The sequence below is a fragment of the Thamnophis elegans genome, chromosome 8, assembly GCF_009769535.1.
Source record: "Thamnophis elegans isolate rThaEle1 chromosome 8, rThaEle1.pri, whole genome shotgun sequence".
In the NCBI taxonomy this organism is placed as follows: Eukaryota; Metazoa; Chordata; class Lepidosauria; order Squamata; family Colubridae; genus Thamnophis; species Thamnophis elegans.
The window spans coordinates 44,355,953-44,377,193 of NC_045548.1; the positions used below are offsets into that span (position 1 = coordinate 44,355,953).

The following is a 21,241-nucleotide window of genomic DNA, read 5'->3' on the forward strand; positions in this document are numbered from 1 at the left end:
GGTTTATTACAATTAGGATATGTTGTTTGTAAAGAAAAAAACCTGGGCTCAATCCTTAACTATTCAGAATGCTTACTTACCCGATCATCACTTATCTTCAGAACCTTTGTTAAGAATAAAAGTAACAGGCTTGTCCAAGCTTCCCGGTGACTCTCTGAGGTCAAAGTGAGGAAGTAGCTGAGAGCTTCCCTGCAGACACTACAAGCAACATGCAACATAAAACCAAAGTTTAGTTGCTTATTTTCAAAACAGAATCCTTATCAGAAAAACTGCATATTCAGAAAGATAATTCAATAATCACATCCTACACCAACACATTAAAAGGAACATCAGTAAGCCCAAGTATACTTAAAAGTTAGACAAAACACTTCAGCATATTGTAAAGCTGTCAAGGAGCAGCTGCAATGGATTGTTTCACTGATTACTGAATGGATGGTCTCATCTCAAAGATGCTTACAGCTGGCAGTCAATTTTTCAGATATTGGTAAGTAGTAAAAGGAGAAGGAAGGAGTGAGATCATAGGCCTGTTTACTGAACCACTGAACAGCAATAATAGAAAATATTCCCAATAAGCAAAAAGTTAGATCTAGAGAAATGCTGATAGACAATGACTTATTGGTTCTTTCTTTTACTGTCTTTCCAAGATTCTTCTTTTGAAGAACTTTGCTAAATGGAATCATCTGTGTCATGAGGTTAATTTCTGAAAATTAATCAATTCAGTATGTCTTTAAATTTTTAACTACTGTTATGAAACCAGGTAAAAGCTATGAACAAGCCATACTTTAGTAATCGTTGTTGCACTTCTTCCCAGGCATCTTTGCGACTCTCATCCATGTACATGCGGAATAGTATACGTAACCCACAGGCAAGACTGCTAGTCTCCTGTTTTAAAAGATTAGGCTTCGATTTCCCTTTGAAACCTGCCAAAACAATATCTGTTATTTAGATTTTATTGACTATCTAAAAATCAGCACTTGAATAAAAAAAAAATGGACAAAAATGGCTATTGCATAGGCTATTCAGATTCCCTAATCAGGATGCTTCTAAAATTCTACAGGAGTGGGAGTTGGATTTGAATTAATATCATCTTTTTAAGCAAAATGTTTTACTCCATATGGTGGAGCAGCTTTGTGCCAGGCCAGGGTGGTTGGGACTTTCTGGGTCACGGTGGCTTTGCACCACACTGTAACTCAAGGGATTCTTAAGGCTCAGAGTTGCAGTGGATCAAGAAGCTCTCCTGAGCCACAGTATATTCTTTCTTGTCTCTATCTATAAGCACACCCTGTATTCTCTTTCCCTGGCCTTCCAGAACTCACTAACTTCAATTGAACAATGGTGGTTAAATGCAGCACTCCCGTCCCAACTCAATGTGGCCGATGTTAGGCCTCCCAGGGCCCCTCTCCCCCCCCCCCTCTCTCTCACACACACACCATGGCACCTCTGCACTCTTTATCTGGGACTTCCTCTGCTTCTCAGTTAGTGAATAGGACATCTTGAATTACGGTAGCAACTGGGCCTGTTAGGATTGCTGTTGCTAAGTGATGTAGCCATATGTTACGCTGCATCACTCAGCAGCAGAAATTCATGTCTAATTGTAGTCATCATCCTCTCTTTTCCTAGCATGTCTCTTAATGCCTGCTTTGTTCCTGCTCACCAAACAATACATTTTGTAAATTAAAAAGAACAAAGAAACACTGCCATTTGTTAAATAGAAGTTCTGTGATTGGTTATATGAATGGGTGCAACTATGTTGTGAATGAACAGACCCCTCTTCCCTCACATCCATTTTGGGGCTATGGAATCTCAAAATTTAATGCATGCACATGCGATGAAAAATGCTAGTGATACAGCACAACATTCAGTATTTATATATAATTTTTGTTGTTACAAATTATAGTTACCCATCTGAAAATATTTAACTATTTAAATAAATGAATTATTGAATCATAGTCATTGAAGAAATGATGAGTGAACAACAAAGGCAAATCCAAAATTCATATTCCTCTAAAACTTTCAGAATAAAAAATATGGGTTACAGATGTCAAGACAAGATGAAATGTTTCTGTTATCAGTACAACTTGAAGCTATTGCTGTTTTTCATCTATAATTTTACTATGCCACATTAAAATAACTTACTGTACAAGTAGACTTCAATGTAAAACCATTTGTTTAGCTACTGTTCAAAGTTATGATGGCAGTAAATGAGGAAGATTTATCATCAGTCTTCAGAATTCTGGCTATCGCAGTATCTCTGGAATCATGTGAGTGACAGCTGTGTCCTCAGTGCCCAGTTTATAATTACAATGTTGCAGCAAGTTCTAGCCACATGATTACAATGTCCAGACTGACTTCCCACAAGCAAAGACAATGCAGAAGCCAACAGGAAGTTGGAAGTTATTCCTGCCACTTTTTCACCAACCTATCCTTTCTACCTTCTACTTGCAACTGCCTGTGCTCTCACATGCAGCTGCTTATCTGGAGTCTCATCTCTTCTCATAACAAATTGCATGGTAGTGGAATAATAATGGCAATTGTGACTATCGGACTGTCGTTAAGCAATGTGGTCAACTTAGGTTACATTTTACGACAACACTTGCTTAGTGATGGAAAATCAAGTCCTAATTTCTGTTGTAAGCTGAGGACTACCGGAATAGTATTTTTCTGTAACAGTCATCATTTAAAGTCTTTAAAATTAGCAAGAAAGACTTACCTGCTTTCCAAAGTGCAGTTCTTTGCTCATTATTTGAGTTGAAAGCCTTAGCAAATTTATGAGATTCTAATAAACAATCCAGGAGTTTGAAAAGCTGCTGTGATGTTAAAAAACGATACATTCCTTGATCTTGTGTGTCCACATGAACATTAAAGTCTACTGCATCCCTCTGGAAGGAAAGGAAAGGAAAGGAAAGGAAAGGAAAGGAAAGGAAAAGGGAAAGGGAAGATTAAGTTTTATTATAGTTAGCTTTTTGGGTGTCACAATGAATATCAATATGGTTTCCAGCTGTTGAGAACAAACTGATTTCATCAAGATATCATAAATAAATCTCAAATATTAAACCTGAATTTATGGCATTAATTAATTATATTAGAACATGTTGATGCAAAATGCACAAATAATGTTAAAAGATGTAATTGACCTTACTTAGTTACTTAGCCTTCAGAGTAAATCAGATACAAGAAATGTTGTTCATTATTTTGAGTTGATGTCTGCATGCAGATTTTGCCTACTGTATTCTGAAGTCTGCTAAATGAGGAATCTGTTCAATTGACATTTTACTCTAAGTAAATTTACAACTATGTGGAAAATGACTGTTGGCTTACCTGAACGGTCGTTCTCTGGGCGCTTCGGGAGAGTCCAAGCATGGGTTAAACACAGTCTATCTGCTCTAGGACTGAGTAGATTTTTCTTTGACCATGCCTCCCTTTGTCTCATTGAGATTTATTTATTTATTTATTTATTATCAAAATTTATATGCCGCCCAATCCCGAAGGACTCCGGGCGGCTTACAAAAAGAGAGAAAAAAAGAGGGGGAAAAAGACAGTTTAAAAATGAAGGTCTTATCCGTTGCAGGACGCCTGTCCAATAGTCAAATTAGAAATAAAGAGTTTTGAACACCTTGTTAGACGCTGAGTGGGTTTGGACTCTCCCGCAGCACCCAGAGAACGACCGTTCAGGTAAGCCAACGGTCATTCTCCTGTGCGCTGCTTGGAGAGTCCAAGCATGGGACATACCCACCTATTGTGTCCCAGGGAGGGAAGAGTTAGTGTCCAGAATATCCATAGCCAAGGCTACCTGTTGCAAAACATGTCTGCCAAAGAAGGCTTCAGCGGAGGCAAAGGTATTAATTTTGTAATTCCTGATGAATTCTGTGGGGGACGCCCACATAGCTGCTCTGCAAATGTCAATGATGGACGCCTGGGTCGCCCACGCTGCTATAGTGGCAGCACTCTTTGTGGAGTGTGCCGTCACTCAACCCGGCATGGCCCTGACATGGTGTTTATAGGCCATTTTAATGCACGCCCGCAGCCAACGGTCCAATGGTCGAGGAGGAAATCTTTCGTCCCAGCGAACCAAGCTGAAAAGAAATAAAGAACGATTCAGAGTGTCTGAATTCCTTGGTCCTTTTAACATAGATAAGGATGGCTCTCCGAACGTCCAGCTTATGCCAGGAGCACTCCTTAGGATGCTTGGGTCTGTGGAAGTGAGTGTTCACTTTCGGTATAAAGGTGGGATCGAGTTGTAGAATGACCATTATGAATTACACACAATTCCACCCTGACAGAGAAAGCTGCAAGCTCTGAAACCCTCCTAGCAGAAGTAATTGCCATGAGGAAGGCAGTCTTGAGAGTCAAGTGACGGAGATCGGCAGTTTGAATGGGTTCGAAGGGTGCGCTTGTCAAGGCTTGCAGAACATAAGATAAGTTCCAGGAAGGGTATTTATGTACCGTTGGAGGACATATGTTGGATGCGCCCTTCAGAAAGCTCTTGACCTGAGGATGTTGACTCAGGGAACGAGAGCTGTTTCTTGCCAGGATGGTGGACAAGTCTGCAATCTGGTGACGGAGAGTGTTTGGCGCCAGACCTTTGTCCAAACCATCCTGAAGGAAGTCCAACAGTTGAGGTATGGATGCTGATACGTCACTGATACCACGCTCCTTGCACTAGCCTGAAAAGGCGACCCAGGTCGCGTCGTAAATGCGTGTCATGGATGGTCTTCTGGATGCTTGGATGGTCTGGATGACCTTGTCAGAAAGATTTTGCTTCCTCAGGAGTTCCCCCTCAAGTGCCAAATGGCTAATTGCAGCCACCAAGAATCCACGTGGCTGACATCTCTCTGGCTGAGGGAGATTTGCTCCTGAGGAATTCTCCACGATTTCCGGAGGGAAAGGCTGACATGATCCGCATACCAGGACCTCTTGGGCCAATGCAGAGCTACAAGGAGGATCTCCGCCTTCTCTGCTAGAAGCTTGGCAATCACCTGCAGAATGAGCGGTAGGAGCGGAAATGCATAGAGTAGTCCTGAGGGCCACTTGCACCTCAGAGCATCTGTCCCTTCCACCTGGGGCGAGTGGTAACGTGAGTAGAACCTTGGCAGGTGCGTGTTGATCTAAGTGGTGAATAGATCGACTTGCGACTTGGCCGAACCTCCAAACTATCTGCTCGAACAGAGCAGGATGCAGACGCCACTCGGAGTTGTCGATTGTCTGTCGGCTCAGCCAATTTGCCCTCACGTTGCTTGTCCTGGATATGTGATCTGCTCTGATGGACACTAGGTGATGCTCTGCCCATCTTCCCAGAGACTTGACCTCTGTCATGAACCTCCTAGAGTGGGTGCCACCCTGCTGGTTCACGTGGGCCTTTGTTGCAATGTTGTCTGTAAGTAACAGTACATGGCGACCCACAATCTGTGACGAGAACCATTGGAGGGTGAGCCTGGCCGCTCTCAGCTCCAGCCAATTTATGCTTTGAGCTGCCTCCCTCTGTGACCATCTGCCTTGTGTCATCTGCCCTTGGCAATGCACTCCCCGTCCGTAGAGGCTGGCATCTGATGTGACCACAATTCTGTCGGGTACTGTGACTGCCGTCGAGTGCCACAATCTGAGGGAGCGGCATACTTTCTGAGGGACCAGCGTACCTTCTGAGGAAGCGGAATCCTTCTGGGAGAATTGCTGTGTTTTGACCATTGCATTGACAGGAGGAACCACTGTAGTTTCCTGGCATGAAGGCGTGCCCAAGGAACTGTCTTCAGGCAAGAAATCATGATGCCGAGTAGTTGCGAAAGTTGGACAATCAGTATTGGTCTGGTCCGTCTGCACAGACGAATTCTGTTCCTGAGATCGCGTAGACGGTCTGGAGAAAGGAACACCTGGCAAGATATCAAGTCCACGATGGTGCTGAGGTGTTGAATGCACGTGGTCGGCTCGAGATGACTTCACCGAAAAGCCATGTCTTTCTAGTGTTCGAATGTTAATCTGGATGTCCCTCAGGGCCTGGTCGCAACTTGAAGACTGAATAATGATGTCGTCCAGGTAACATTCCAGGCATATCGGACGTGCATGGAGATGAGCCGCTATTGTTGTCAGAAGCTTTGTGAAGGTCCTGGACCCTGACGCAAGGCCGAAGGGGAGAGCCCTGTACTGGTAATGCCTTCCGTTGTAAAGGAACCGCAGGAACCTTCTGTACGACACATGGATGGGCATGTGCAGGTACGCTTCCTTTAAGTCTATGGAGGTTAGCAGGTCTCCCTGCCTTATGCAGTCCGGGATGGACTGGAGGGACTTCATCTTGAAGCGCTTGTAGACCAGATGTTGATTTAGGCGCTTCAAGTCCAAGATGGCCCTCCACCCCCCTGAGCTCTTGGGGACCAGGAAAAGAATGGAATAGAATCCCCTCCCTTCCTGGTCTGTTGGAACTGGCTCCATGGCCCTTATTTGCAGAAGGTGACAAATCTCTGCTTGCATGAGGGACCTCTTGAGGGGGTTCTTGGGGAGGGGGCAGCGAATAAATGTTCGCGGGGGAAACATGAGAAAATCTAGGACTAGACCCCTCATGATGGTATTGAGGATCCACGTGTCCGTGGTGATTTTCTCTAACTGGTCGTCATAAAGTTGTAACCAACCACCTATGGGAGGGTTGCCCTGCTGATCACTTGGTGCGTTGAATTGGCGGCCGTTGGAACCGCCGCGAAAGGGCTTCCGAAAGGAGCCCTGTTGCTATCGACCCCAGGGCCTGAAGGAATTCCTGTCCTGATTCCTTTCGCTAAACTGGGGGTAGGACCTCTGGTAAAAATAAGAGGAAGATGCCTGTGTACTGTCTTGGATTTGAAATGGCTTCCTGAAAGAACCAGACCCCTTGCGGTCATTTTTCTTGAGAGTTGCCGGAAGGAACTTTCTCTTGTCCTTTGTTTCTATTAATAATTTGTCTAAAGAGCTGCCCTCCCTTTCATTTGGCCTTCATATCCAGCTGCCAGTGACGAAGCCACAGCAGGCGGCATGAAGTAACATTTGATGTTACGAGCTCCTGAGGCAAACTTTGCGCATTTAAAGACGCGTCTGCGGAGTATTCTACCGCAGTTATGATCTTAATAATGACATGGAGCCACTGAGATCCCTCCGAGGGAGGTTTAGATATAAATTGGCGTAACCAAAGTAGGGATGACCTCATGAAGAAGGACGCAGAGGTGGATGCCTTGATGGCCCAGGTGGCTGCCTGGTGCATCTTATGGCAGGCTCTTTCCGCCCTTTTGTCCCCTGCCTTGAGTTCCTCCAGGAGATCTGCTGGCAGGGTCGAGTTGGACGTCAATGAGACAACCGGGGCATCCACCTCTGGTAACTTCAAGGTATCCTCCATCCTGGCTTCCAGAGAATACTAGTTTTGTCCCTCTCACTGGGGTTAGCCAATGTGCCAGGCTGCGCCTATTGGTGCTGGACAACGTCCATGAACAAGTCAGGGACTGGAATCAGCTCCTGAGCTGGCGCGTCTTCCTTGAAAACGCACTGCTTGTGGTCCTGTGAAGTAGAAGGTACTTCCATATCCTTAGTAGTAGTAGGGGCAAGTTCAGTGGAGGATCTGGCGTTATGTAAAATGGCTTTGAACAGGGACGGCTTGAAAATGCCTGTAAAGGCGGGCTTATCGGGAGGCAAATCCTCATCCTCCGATAATCCAAAATAGTCTGTGGTTTCCTCTTCCCAGACTGACGCCTCCGTCACGACGGAGGTCCCTGGAGAGGCTGGGGTATGATCCCTGGGCTCAACTGGGTGAGAAGCAGTGCACAGGAGAAATACAATTTACCCTATACAAGTCTGCTCTATATGAATTCTAAACTATGTTATTTAATGATTGCCCATATCCAAAGGACAAGAAAACAGCATCCTTCAGGAGCAGCCATTATCTTATGAAGCCACAGTGATGAGGCAAAATATATGCTTTATCCTAAAAATCTGTACCTTTGTCTCCCACATTATTTAAGAGAAAGGCACATGTAGACCAAATCTGACATACTTGCATCTAAACTCTGGCACTCAATTACAAAAGGATGTTATGATGCAGGCCCAATTTTTCTGTTATCATAGTTTATTCTGGATACTAATTGAAATGTTTAGAAATCTAGGACTTTTCCTCCAGAAATTACAACCTTTATGAAACAGAACATTTGGCTCAAAACTGGAAGAAGAAAACACTTATAAGAATATGCATACTAGTGGACTCTCCTTACCTGTGCTGCAGCTAGATTCTCTGCATCTTCTTTTTTGCTAGTTGCTGGGAAAAATACAATGTTGTCTATTGTTTGAATAAGTTCCAGCTGTACCACACATTTGATTAACAGCGCACCAAACAGTTTCTGATCTGGAAATTCTTTTAAAACAAGAAAAAAGTAAAATAAATTTGGTAAATGAAAGAATCATGCAAACCACTAATGATCTATGTTTGTTAGAAACTTTCTACTGTCTGCCAAATTATTTGCATTGAATATACATTAATACAATTGTCAAATGTATTGCCCTAAATTACATATATAAAATATCTACAGTACTTGTAAAATTAATGATAATCAATATAAAGACTTTAAGTGTTGTTGAACACAAACACACAGAAGCCCTAGCCACAAAAGGTAATGAAAGATTAGTGAAATGCAATCCAATAATTTCTGAAGAGTTAAATACAGCATTGTCCATCTGTATCTTTAACACAAATATCATAGAAATGTATTAATTAAACTTCAAAGCTGTACAAACTGAATTGTGTTAAATTTCAGCTGAAAATTTAAATTCAAAAATAGATTAATACTAAAATATCTTGAATAAAGTTTAAAAATTTGTCATCTAAATGTGTAACATTCTTTTGGGGAATGAGTGTATATTGTCATTTTAAATAAGCGTGGCCCAGATGCAAAAGGTGCTGAGAGAAGTTTGGAATATTTATTGTAGGTCACTTCCATACCATAGTTGCTACTCTCCAGCACATAACTGTCTTCTGCCAACCTTAAAATGTTGAAAATAATACCATGGCAGCTTTATGATGAAATATGGGAGTGTAGGGCGGTAAGAGTTCCTACCCAAAGGTGAACAAATGGTTTATAATTTCTGCAGAATTGCAGTGATTCTAGAAAAAAGAAACATACACAGTGTGTATTGCTGTGATTTTAATTATGCCACAGTTCATCCAGCAATAAATCAACTCAACTTTCTACATGTAGTTGTCATTGTAAAACTGAATGGCTTCAGTGTCATTCCAAATTCATATGAAAGTGCGCTGTATTACTTTTAACATTGTTGTTATATGATCTTTTTTTTCAGAAACTTTTAAAGCAATATAAAAATGTAGAAAAGATTGAAAACAATAGCCCACTGAAAAGAACTTAGAAGACAGGAAATTTTTATTTTAGTGTTTTTTCTAAAAACTTGAAAGTGGGAAGCAATCATAAACACCAGAAAGAATATACACCCACAATTAGAAATGTAAAGAACATCACAGGTGAGAATCTTTTCTTAATTTTCAGGAATCTTAGCAATTAGGTTACTGAGGCATTTAAAATAAGAGTAGGCCCGAAGAAAGCCAAACTCTTTTTGTAATATTCATTCTCAATGCTTATAGAATTTCAAGTGTTATTTCTCACACAAACAGTAACTGTCAGAAGGAAAAACAAACATAGAAACAAATGCAGATTATCAAACAAGTATTTATAAACATTTCTTCTTACTTGCTATAGGTTTGTTTTTGCTGACCTCCTCATTTGCAGGCAACCCTACAATAGGTTGAAACTGGCGTCTATCTAACGGTTTTGGTTGCACAGAATCATGAATATCTACAGATTTTTGTGATATGGCATCCTGGAAATAAAAGATAAAAATTGTCTCATATGGATTTGGCAAACAAATAAACTTCTTAGGAGCACTTTAATACAACAAAGTGAATTTGCTTTGAAGTAGGATTTTTGGTTCATTTATCTGGTAAGTCAGGGGTGTCAAACTCAAGGCACAGTGGTCGGATCCGGCCTGCGGGGTGCTTAGATCTGACCTGTGGGGCTGCCCTGGAAAAGCAATGGACTGACCTGCAATGCCTCTGCCAACGAAAACGGAGCTCGGGAGGTCTGCGTGCAGCCCCTTGAGCTCCATTTTGCTGGCAGACAGTTACAGGAGGCTGTCGCAACCAAAATGGAGATCAGGAGCCCATTTTTGCTGCCAGAGCACTCGGACCACCACAGGTACCCCCAACACAAGTAAAGTCGAGCTGACCACACCCACCCTGGTCCCCCAAGGTAAAACACAACCTGGATGTGGCCCTCAATGAAATCGAGTTTGACACCTCTGTGGTAAGTACAGAACACTATGAAATGTACTATTGTATATTTAATTATAATATAGGCAAAATATATTTATTTTCCGTTTACCAAAGAAACAAGTACTAATTGAACAAATCCTTTTGGCCCTTCCATTTGTACAGATTTCAACTCAGCTCTGGAAGATCAGAGTAGTCAGGTAAACGTAAGACAACCGTGAAATGTGTACAGTGGGGAAAAGAGAAAGGGGGAAAATTTTCTGGAATTGAGAATTTTTACAACAACCTATAAATAAATGATAAGCCTATTTTAGGGAACAAAAAGGATCTAAGTTAATAGGTTAATTGCCTGGAAATTAAGCAATATAATTTCAGTTTTGATTTATTTACAATGACATGACATAGTTGGCATAATACTGTAAAGGACTAACTTGTCTTCTAACCTGGTAAATGTATTTATTAAATTTATATGACATTTATCTCACAGTTGGAGATAGAGATGATTTTCTTCTTTTAGGTGTACATGAAATCTATGTCACATAGAACATACAATGCTACATTTCTGTCTTTATTCTGTATGATGTGGTATCCCAACTTGTGATCTTTTCCATCATTACTTTTAAATACAGGTAGTCCTTGAGTTACAAAGGTAATGAAGCCTGCCTATTCCATTCGTAACCCGAGGATTTATGAATCTTGTATCTTGATCAAGATCATTCCCTCCTTTTGTTCACGCATTCAGTAATAGAATGCGAGGCTCGTTAAGTGCACATGACGTATTTCAGGGTAGGGAAGGCCATGGTGGGGTCTACCAATGGAACAGGCCACCTGTCTAAGACCACTCAAGGCCTCCCTGACCCAGTGAAATACCTCATGCTGGCCCAAATTGCTTATCCCCCCCCCCACAACCGGCTGCGCTGGGTCACTTAACTTGTGAAGATCTAGAAAGCAGTCTCCTCTCCAGTCTCATGTGCTCCGTTGGCCTTATGCAGGCATCCCCTGGCCTGTTGCAGGGTGAAATGGAGATTCCGGAGGCCAGATCCGGCCCCTGAAAGCTACATTTCAACATGTAATGGGTGGGGAGAGGCCCGTGGAGAGCCGAATGGAGCCTTGGAGGGCAGGATCCACCGCTCAGAGGCTCCATTTCGGTCAGCAGGTTGCCGGGCAAGGCCTCTGGACAGTTGAACAGGGCTTCTGGGGGCAGATCCGGCTCTCAGAAGCTCTATTTTGGCCAGCAATGTAAAAGACAAATGTTGCAGAGTCTGCAGTTGTTCGTAAGGACGAGCAACTGCCGTGGTGTTGCAAGATTCATAGTTTTGGGCCTTGTTCAGAAATGCTAGGGGTGCTGATTGCTTAACTTCAAACATTCTCTAAGGGAATGCTCGTGACCCGGGGATTACCTGTAAAGACAAAAAGGAGTATTCCAAAATATTTTCCCTGACATTTTTATTTTCAAACATACCAGCTGTTTCTCTCTTCCAGAAGATGGAGATAGAGGAACAGTATCTCCTCCCACTGGTCGCCAAGTTAAAAGCCTTGAAAAGAGAAAAGAACTTTCTTTAATTCTAAAACAGAAATATTTCAATGTTTTAAGATAAAAACAATTACAAATCTGTAATAGTGTTCTCAACAAAAATAAGCCCAAAAATGGTTTAAAAAACCCTTCCTGGGTTATAAATAAATACACCATATTTTCTTATGTTGTCACTTCTTTTATTTAATTTACAATTTCTTTTAGCAAAGGAGGAAAAAAGCATGACCATTAGATTTAGAAATGTTATTTTAATGGTCCCCAATTAGTAGAAGCTGCTTAGGAATGAAAGGACTTAATTAGTTTATTAGGCAACAATGTTATACAAGGTCAGTAATCACTAAACACATCTGAACAAATTCAGTTCAGATGACTAAGGAAAAGCAGAAGAGAAGTCCAAACATCTCACTCTATTATTTAAATAATAATAATAAGCAGGTGAGGGATTAGAGCTGCTCTGAGCATGAATTAGTTAAGGATCTGACAGATAGAGATAAGAATTCCAAGATTCTTATGTGTGACTAAACCCAATATAGCTAAATAGATGTCACATAAAACAAATACACACATGTTCATTATATCAAGGCAAGCATAGCTAATGCATGTTCAATATTTCATACATATGAATTTGTTTGCAGACTTGCTCCCAAATATTTACAAAAGGAAAAATATCTTACGCATGGGGAATAGTGGTTTTGAAGATATCCAACATACAGTTGCAAGTCTTATCCCAGATTTCAAGGGTAAACTTTTCCCCATTCAGAATGACAACATTCTCTAAACAGTTTGTACCAGACCGTGCTAGTTGCTCATTGTCTGAAATGCAAACAAGGCATTAGCTTGTTCATATATTACAGAATAAATTGCAAGCATTGTCTGTAACAAATTGATGCAATCTTACCTTGCTGAACACACCAGTACAGCTGAGCAAATATATCATCCAAAAGAACATCACTAAGTACTTCTAAATACTGTGTGAATACATCACAAATTGCATAAAGTGCATGATTGCAAGTTGTTGTCATCCACTCCGCTTTCTAGAGAAAAAAGCAAAGAGACCTTCTCAATAATAATTGTATTAATTAAACTGAACAGCAGCCAGAAGCATCAAAGTCCTTCAGAAAGCTTGGAGGATATTAAAAAAAAAACAATTCTGTAATAGAAGCCTAAACAGGCTGCTGAGAAGATGTTAAAGAAGGAGTAATATAACAGCAACACAAAGGAAATTATGATAGCAAGGCAGATTCCTTTTACATTTTTAACCACTGATTTTAGGTCACTATCTCCAAAGAACTATAAAAATGTTTTTCACTTGTCTCTTTGTAATTAAATTTTCTTTGAAAATGTGCTAATTATTCATATGAATAATTTAATATATTTTGGGTTATTAGATATCAACTAAAGTATGCAAAGCAATGAAGCACTCTGAACCCAAGGGTGAAAATTTTATTCAACACCATCACAGCAACTTTGTTGTTAAATTGGTAGACCAAGCGGGAACTGTGAGCCATTTAATATTTTCGAATATATAGGATATTTTTGGCTCAAAAAAACCCCCATAAACAGTTATGAAGCTTCAAACTTCATTGGAATGATCAACCTTACATAGAGATAATTTTGCTAGTACATGTTCAAATTTTAATTTTAACTTAATGTAAATTATAATTTCTATTAAATGCCTAGCTATTACAAAAGACAGTTGCATATGGAAGTTTTGCCAAATAATAAGCATCCTGTTGTAAAATACCATACTATGTTTATGAAATTAATCAGGAGGGCATTTTAAATATCTCTTCAAAATATCATTTTTATCGAATTCCAACTGAACACTTTAGTCAATTTTTAACTGACATGGCCTAACACCTCTTCACCACCGGCCCTTATTAACTTCCTTTTAAAGTCTTCTGATGCTAAAAGATCCTGGTGATTCCTTTTGCCTGATATTCTTAAAAATATCTAAGTTGGTTGCAGGAGTAACTAATCATAACAGAAGAAAACAGGAATTGCACAAGGATTAAACATAATGTAGAAAGAATGTTATAATTCCTATAACAATTTAATCTATAAAAAAGTTTTAGCACATGACTACATACTCAAAATCGTTCATATTGCAGAAAAGAGCTTTATATAAAGCATACCAATAAAGATAGCATGAAGTAGAATTTAAAAATGGATATCATATAGACAGTTTCTTTCTCAGCTTATGGGTATAAAATGCAATATGAACATAAAGGTGTAGTAGTAGTAAATGAACTGCTCTCATGTTATTTTTACCTCTGTTTGCTGTTCTGGTAACTTCATATTGTCAAATATTCGGAAGACTATCCGAAACAAATCCTGCCACCAATGCTTTTCATATGTGTGACCGTATGTTTTCATTATTTCAAACATAACTGTTAAACCTCTGAAATAAAAATGAGTATAAGAAACAATTACCAACTAGATCTTTCAGCTCTTACTTTTAAACTATTATTACACATAAACTGATACACTCAGAATAGATAGGCAAATACCTTATGGGTAATACCTTATGGGTAATATTTTACAGTCATAAATCAAGGACTACCTGTAAATATCTCTATGTAACCTTCTAGAAACAACAATTACAAAAAAGAAGCTGAAAAACTTAAAAGCCTGACAGAAGCATTTTATGTGAGCAAGACTGCTTCCTTCAATAAAAAAAATTGGGTGATATATGATTTTTTCTATAAACAAAGTTAGTAGAACAGACCCTAATATATTGGATTCTTGTATCCAATCCATAAAAATAATATTGGTCAATATACTCATAGAAACTACATGATGATTCAGGCATTTTCTGTCATAATTACCAGACTGTAAAGTGATTTATTATATATACTGCTTATGAATTTGGATGCATATAACTTTGTCTTAGTCAACTGTAATTTTCTATGTGGACACATAATGTTGAGAATTTGATCTATTCTTTCACCTCACATAGGTTATTGCTGAGTTGGCAACATTTCTATTCCAAAATATTATGTACAAAGGGAATCGGAAAGAGAATGGAAGTTTATAATGATGGATTGATTAAGTTTTAGTAGTGGATTTTTCAAATCTCAATTACTGTCCACTTTGTAATGTGCTACTTATATTTTGGTTTCATTTGCTTACATTGCTGCTTAAATGCCACATGCATGAGAACATGCTGCTTCAGAAATTTAGCTTTTTAGATTAAATTATGACGTTCACCTTAATGATTCTCTGGCAGTCTGACTATATTATCTTGTTCAATGTGTTGTCTGCTATCAACTCTAATTTTAAAGTACTATTGCATGATTAGGTTTAGATTTTAATATAAAGATAAGCCTGACTTTTTAATATAAACAACTAGACAGCCACACCCATATATCATAGTCACAGTAAACACTACATTCTCACCCACACATTTCACACCTCCCTCTCTCTCTCACTCTCTCTGCCCCAGACCAATATTCAATAGAGTTCCAACAGTTTACTAAAGTAACAATGTCTTTAAAGCAAATACATGAACTATTATTTTTATTTTATTTATTTTTCCAATTATTTTGTTTCTTTGCAAGATGTAGTCTCTTGCTGACAGTCAGATTAGTTATAAATAATGTGGCAATAATAATATCTCTCATCTAGCACTTTCCAGGAGTGTACAACTAAAATATATACTTTATGACATTGAATGACAAATATGGATTGTTACCTGGTTCTTACATCTAATTTGCATCTATTGATAATACAGGACAGCTCAAAGAGAATTGGAAACCAGCCTCTCACCCACACCCTGTCTTCTGGAGCGACATTCATGTCATCACTAGTATATTCTCTGAAAGCCTTTAAAAGTAAAGACAAGTTTGTAACATTAGTTCTCTTTAGTTGTAGCATTTCTATATGGAAATACATGGTCCAAACTTTACACACAAGAAGTCTATTTCTAAACATAGAAGTATGATGGACCAGACTAATAAATTAAGAAAAAAAATAGAAGTTTATGCAATGAAAGTTTTCAAAATAGATTTTATTATTTCAGAGAGGATTCAAACACACATGCCATCTTATAGCCTGCTGACATTTAGTTTTCAGTACAGAATATAATCATCACCTGACACATGTAACAATATTCTGACACAGAATAAACTGTACCTGAGGTCTTTCGGATACATATTTTGCACAATGACGAATAAGGCGAATAGCTTCCATACTAGTATCAGGAAAAGCTGCATTACATGCAAATTCAGACAAGCATTTCACTGCATCCTGGAAGGAATCTATGGTTGCTGGGAAATGTTTTTCAAACACAATTGCTAAAAGAAAGAATATGCAAAAAGTTTGAAAAGGTTTTTTAAAGCAAGATATTTTTTAAAGCAAGATATAAATCCTACTACAGCAAAATAATAAAATATTGATAGCATTTAAGATAAACATAAGAAATCAAATATCAATAAACATAACTATTATTTTTAAGTTCCCCTAAAACTAAAATTTATTATTGTGCCTTTGATTCAGCATTGACTCTTAGCTAAGAAAGTCTGGAAAGTCTGCAATGTTCTTAGCAAGACCTCAGCCCATCCCATCTCACAAGATTATTGTGGGGAAAAAGAGGAGCAGAAAGGAGTATTATATATATTCTTTGCCTTGAGTTACTTATAAAGTAATCAAGACAGGATAAAAATCTAATAAATAAATACATTTTGGAAATGGTTTGCCACTGCCTCCTTCCTAGGGATGAGGAAAAAATGATTGTTCCAAGGAGCTTTGTGCCTAAGGCAGTGGAAGAAGCCACGGTGTCGCAGTTTCTAGGGACAAAATATTATACTTCTTGGGAGTATTCTATAAATATAATTAGTACTCACTGACAATGTGGCCGGTAGTCTGAAATGCCAGTTCCACTATACTTTCGTCCTGATCAGATGCAGCCAAATGAAAAACTGAGAAAATGTTCTTCCAGCCTGATCGTATATTTGCTGCTTGGGAATTGACCATCTGGGCTATGCAACGGACAACCATGTCACGAATGGTTGGTGATCTAAAAGGAATTTCACAAATAAATAAATTTACTGGTTAAAAGTGACTTAATTGTAATACTTTGATGTAATCTGCAACATGTTTTTTCTTTTTTTGTATGAAAAGGTCAAGTATGCCTCTAATATAAATATCTTAAATTAATACTGTACAAGATATTGAAATAAATACATCAAGAATTATAACAATATAACAAAAAAGGGGAGGATTGATTCATTCTTTGTGTTTAGATTACAGAATGATTTTAAATACCTATTTCTCTTCATGATGTGTTCAAATGGTCTTAAGAAATCCTTTTGGAATCGGAAATTAGCAAGTTCCCCTTTTTCTAAGAACTTCATTGATAATTGCCTTAAGGAATCAACGGCAAAAATAGCTACATCTTCATTGAGATTACAGCCAACCTAGCAAAGCCAAATTAGCACAATAAAATACAATGTTATCTATAAAAAAAAGAAAACAGCCTACTACAAGAAAAGCAACCTATATATTAAATCTACATTTGACAAAAACACTACAAAATTATTTAAAATATCAAACATTGGTGTTTCTTTCCAGCAACAATGTTTAGTAGAATATTATTGCTGTCTAAAACTTCAGTATGTAATCACAGTTCACAATGCAGAAAACTCACATCCTGCCCTAAGGGGCAGGAAGGGTTAGCATAATATGGATGTAACACTTAGCACACTGATTGCCAATATGATTCTAGGCCCAACTGAAAGTGTTTGTTTTCATATATATAAAGTTGTCTGTCCCAATTTGAGAGGTACAGGTATAGCATAATACTGAAGGTCTGTACCCTGTATGAATTGAGGAGGGTGGGTGCTCTTTTTTGATGGCAAGCCCATGTCATAGAAATAATTTTCCTGAGGTGCGGAGCCTTCAACTCTGCTTAGCTCTTATGGGACACTAAACATCTTTCTGTTCCAGTGGGCTCTGGGGACTACTAGTGTGGATAGACTCTTATGAAGATAGTATGTTTTGATTATTTATATTTCCTGGTTATCTTTATTTTTGGTTATATTTGTTGGATGTGAGGATTAATAAAAAGGTAACAAAAATAAGAATACAAATAATATACTCTGACATACCTTATTGAAATGATCTCCAATAACTTCCCATATTCTAGACCACTGTAGCCTTATTCGTCCCATGTTATAGTAAGAAATCTCTACTATTTTTTGTAAACTGAACATCCGGGGATGGGTTGCCGACAACAATTCATCCATAGAAACAGCACAAAGCCATCTGACAAAATCCACTGTTAAATCCAAACACAATCTACTTATTATTATTATTTCCAAAATGTCAATTAATTCATTCTTTATTACAGATTTATGTTACACCATATCTAAACTAATGCTTACCAATAGCATTTCCATCTAGTCTGGTAGATCCTGTAAATATTCTGCAAATAAAACAAAATTGCGTAATAATTTTTGTGACATGTTTTCTTTAGTACAAATTAGGTTACAAAAGAATTTTACCAGTAAATATGAAGAGAATATTACAATTTCTACCTCTGAAAATATGTGTGGAGTTAAAAGAAACATGAAGAGATAAGAACATTTTCATTTCATCACTCTCATGAGCATGCAAACATATACGTAAACCACCCAAATGGTTTAGTTTTCTTTTTCTTTTAATTTTTTTACAGTGCTTTATAAAATGACTACGCTACCACTTGTACTAATGAACAAAGAATACTATTTTCTAGATAGCAAGTTCTGATACTGGATAAATTACCTGTCTACAGCAACAACAACACTTTGTGAACTAGTTTCTCCAATAGATTCTTGAATACTTGCAATCTGCTTCCAGTCCATATTTCCTCCAACTATAAAACACATCATTAAAAAAAGAATATGGATTGTGAGAGAGAAAAATACTCTGTAAATAACTAAAGGTATGTTTACTACATTATTAAAATAGCATTGACAAAATGACTGCTACCCAAAAATTGTTTACAAAAGAGATATTGTCTACTTATTGCTAGATGCAGCTACCTCGCTATACTATGAATAAAGACTAAAAGTATATATTGAACTTATCTCCAACTAATTTATCATTATTTAAAAATTAAACAGTAGCAGAGCAGAAGAAATGAGTCACTGATGGAAATAAGTAGACTGATCAATGATACAGCTTTTTAAACTCTAACAAATAAAGGTTATTTTCTATTGCTGGTCTAAATGAAGAATACCCTTAGACACAACAGCAAGCAATAACAGAATGAGAATAACAGAACTATGTTTTACATCAATGCAGCTACCTGTCATAAGTAAGGGAAATAATGCCAGTCACCACTCATTCTAATTAAAGATTTTCTGTCCCAGGTAGGGATATAGGGACCCATTACACTATGAAGGTTTACAGGATAAACAAATCTAATGAGTACCAAAACCCCCAGCAATATATTAAAGTTTTCTGTGAAATGCAATGTTAGGGTTGAAGAAATTTTCAGCTTGCAAACAGGGAAGGATGATTGACCACTTCATCCAAGATTGATGCATAAAAATCTAAACATGACCCTTAGGACACTTTGTTAGAAGCTGACAATGTGCTTGGTGCTTGGAACTACATAATGTACCATATTTTTTCAGAATATAAGACGCATCTTTTTTCCTCAAAAAAGAGGCTGAAAATCTGGGTGCATCTTATACAATGAATACAGCATTTTTTGCCTCCAAACCCTGCCCCCTTCACCAAAATGGCCATGTATAGCTTGTAGGCGGCTTTCAGAGAGTTCCTGGGGGTTGGGGAGGGCAGAAATGAACAGAAAACGGGGCGTTTTTCCAGCCCCCAGCAACACTCTATAAACTTCCTAAAATCTATCCATGCCCTTTTTTTTGGACAAAATATGAGCCAGTTTTCGCGAAGAACAGGCCATTTTTTTGCTTGTTTTTGCCCCCCCCCCCCCCGGAGCACAAGCCTCCTAAGGCTATTCATGCCCCTTTTTTTTTTCCAAAAAAGGGGCCATTTTTGCAAAAAACAGGCCATTTTTGGGAGGTTTGTTTATTTATTGTGTTACAACCCCTGGTATGCCCAAATATGGGAAGGAGCATACTGCTTCCTTTCTCTGTCTATTGGCTCATCTCAAGAGACCATCCAGACAGAAAGCCATTATTTTTAATGTTGCCTTTTTGTTACATTTGTGTTGCATTTGTGCTGATAAATAAATAAAGGGACATAATAAATAAATATCTATTTCCTTGGCCTAGTTGATAAAGGAGGAGAGCCTGTGGCTTAGTGGCTAATACAACTGCCTAATATGTAATACAGCCCAGGTTTGAATCCCACTAAGGGTATGGCTAGCTGATGAGAGTTGATGAGCTTGAAATAGATCTATACTAGTCTCCCTTTATTTATCAGCACAAATGCAACACACACACACACACACAGACACACACACACATATCCTGTTCAAAACCTTGGTATGTCTTATATTCCAAAAAATACTGTAATTTAACAGCAGAGGAGAATAAAAATATGTAGTTATTCCATCTATGTCTAAAATGATTTCTTTATGATATATTTACATTACTTTTTACATTACATTACTTTACATTACATTACTTTTTACCAAACACTTTTCATATTATGTAGATGTTCCTATATAATCCCAAATCATTTTTCCTTGAACGTTTAGTTTGTACAATCATTCCTCAGTATTTCCTAATAGTCACAGCTGTTGAATTACCTTAGCAGATTAAAACTAAACTGTACATGCAAAGGACATGTCATTTTTGAAGCAGTAAATATGAACCGGTTCCTATTTACCCTTTTCTAAATAAGACATGAAGAGTCTAGCAATATTTCCCTCTAGTTATAGAACTAAAATGAGATGCCAATAATAAAGCTATTTAGAGACTAAAAATATACATTTTTAAGAATCATAATTTTTTCACTTTTTATTCTTTCAAAGAAAATACACTCATATTTATGCCAAAAATAGGTATTATGTTGTTAAAGGAATTGTTCCACTCAATTAATAGTTACAATACATACCAAGTCCTAGGCTTGCAAATTCATCAGGAGCCTGATCTTTTGTTCCTGTAAATGAACCTTCTCGGCCTCTCACAGTCCCAGATATGTAACGTGGTTTTACTCCAGTACCTATTAATTGTGCTAATTCAAGCTGACTGATGCATTTCAAAATCTTGAATTAAGAAAAAAATGCTACAAATTAACTAAACAATCCACAAAGGCTCATGTCTTAGAAATTTTACTACAGCCTAAAAAATACTACAGGAGTCCTCAGTTAACAATGGTAATTGGAATCAAAATGTCTGTTGCTGAGCTATGTAGTCATAAAGTGTGATGTCACATGACCTTATTGCTTAGTGATAGCAATCCTGGCAACCCCTACTGCCATAATTAAATGAGGATCGCAAATCATTAATTGAGTCCCAGGT

The 21,241-nt window shown here is 38.2% G+C and overlaps 1 protein-coding gene across 3 annotated transcripts in view; it reads right to left on the bottom strand.

The window, feature by feature from the left end:
• Window positions 1-21,241, bottom strand: part of ARFGEF1 (ADP ribosylation factor guanine nucleotide exchange factor 1) — a 68,207-nt gene that overhangs the window by 2,490 nt on the left and 44,476 nt on the right. For all 3 annotated transcript variants that reach the window (XM_032222599.1, XM_032222600.1, XM_032222601.1), the window contains 17 exons: window positions 20,835-20,985; window positions 18,573-18,663; window positions 18,194-18,234; window positions 17,918-18,087; window positions 17,076-17,227; window positions 16,655-16,827; window positions 15,945-16,105; window positions 15,505-15,635; window positions 14,082-14,211; window positions 12,709-12,844; window positions 12,485-12,623; window positions 11,739-11,811; window positions 9,699-9,828; window positions 8,214-8,353; window positions 2,711-2,879; window positions 782-920; window positions 81-198 (listed from right to left, as the gene is read on the bottom strand). In XM_032222599.1, coding sequence (XP_032078490.1) covers window positions 81-198; window positions 782-920; window positions 2,711-2,879; window positions 8,214-8,353; window positions 9,699-9,828; window positions 11,739-11,811; window positions 12,485-12,623; window positions 12,709-12,844; window positions 14,082-14,211; window positions 15,505-15,635; window positions 15,945-16,105; window positions 16,655-16,827; window positions 17,076-17,227; window positions 17,918-18,087; window positions 18,194-18,234; window positions 18,573-18,663; window positions 20,835-20,985 — 2,244 coding nt within the window. The remainder of the gene's footprint in view (window positions 1-80; window positions 199-781; window positions 921-2,710; window positions 2,880-8,213; window positions 8,354-9,698; window positions 9,829-11,738; window positions 11,812-12,484; window positions 12,624-12,708; window positions 12,845-14,081; window positions 14,212-15,504; window positions 15,636-15,944; window positions 16,106-16,654; window positions 16,828-17,075; window positions 17,228-17,917; window positions 18,088-18,193; window positions 18,235-18,572; window positions 18,664-20,834; window positions 20,986-21,241) is intronic.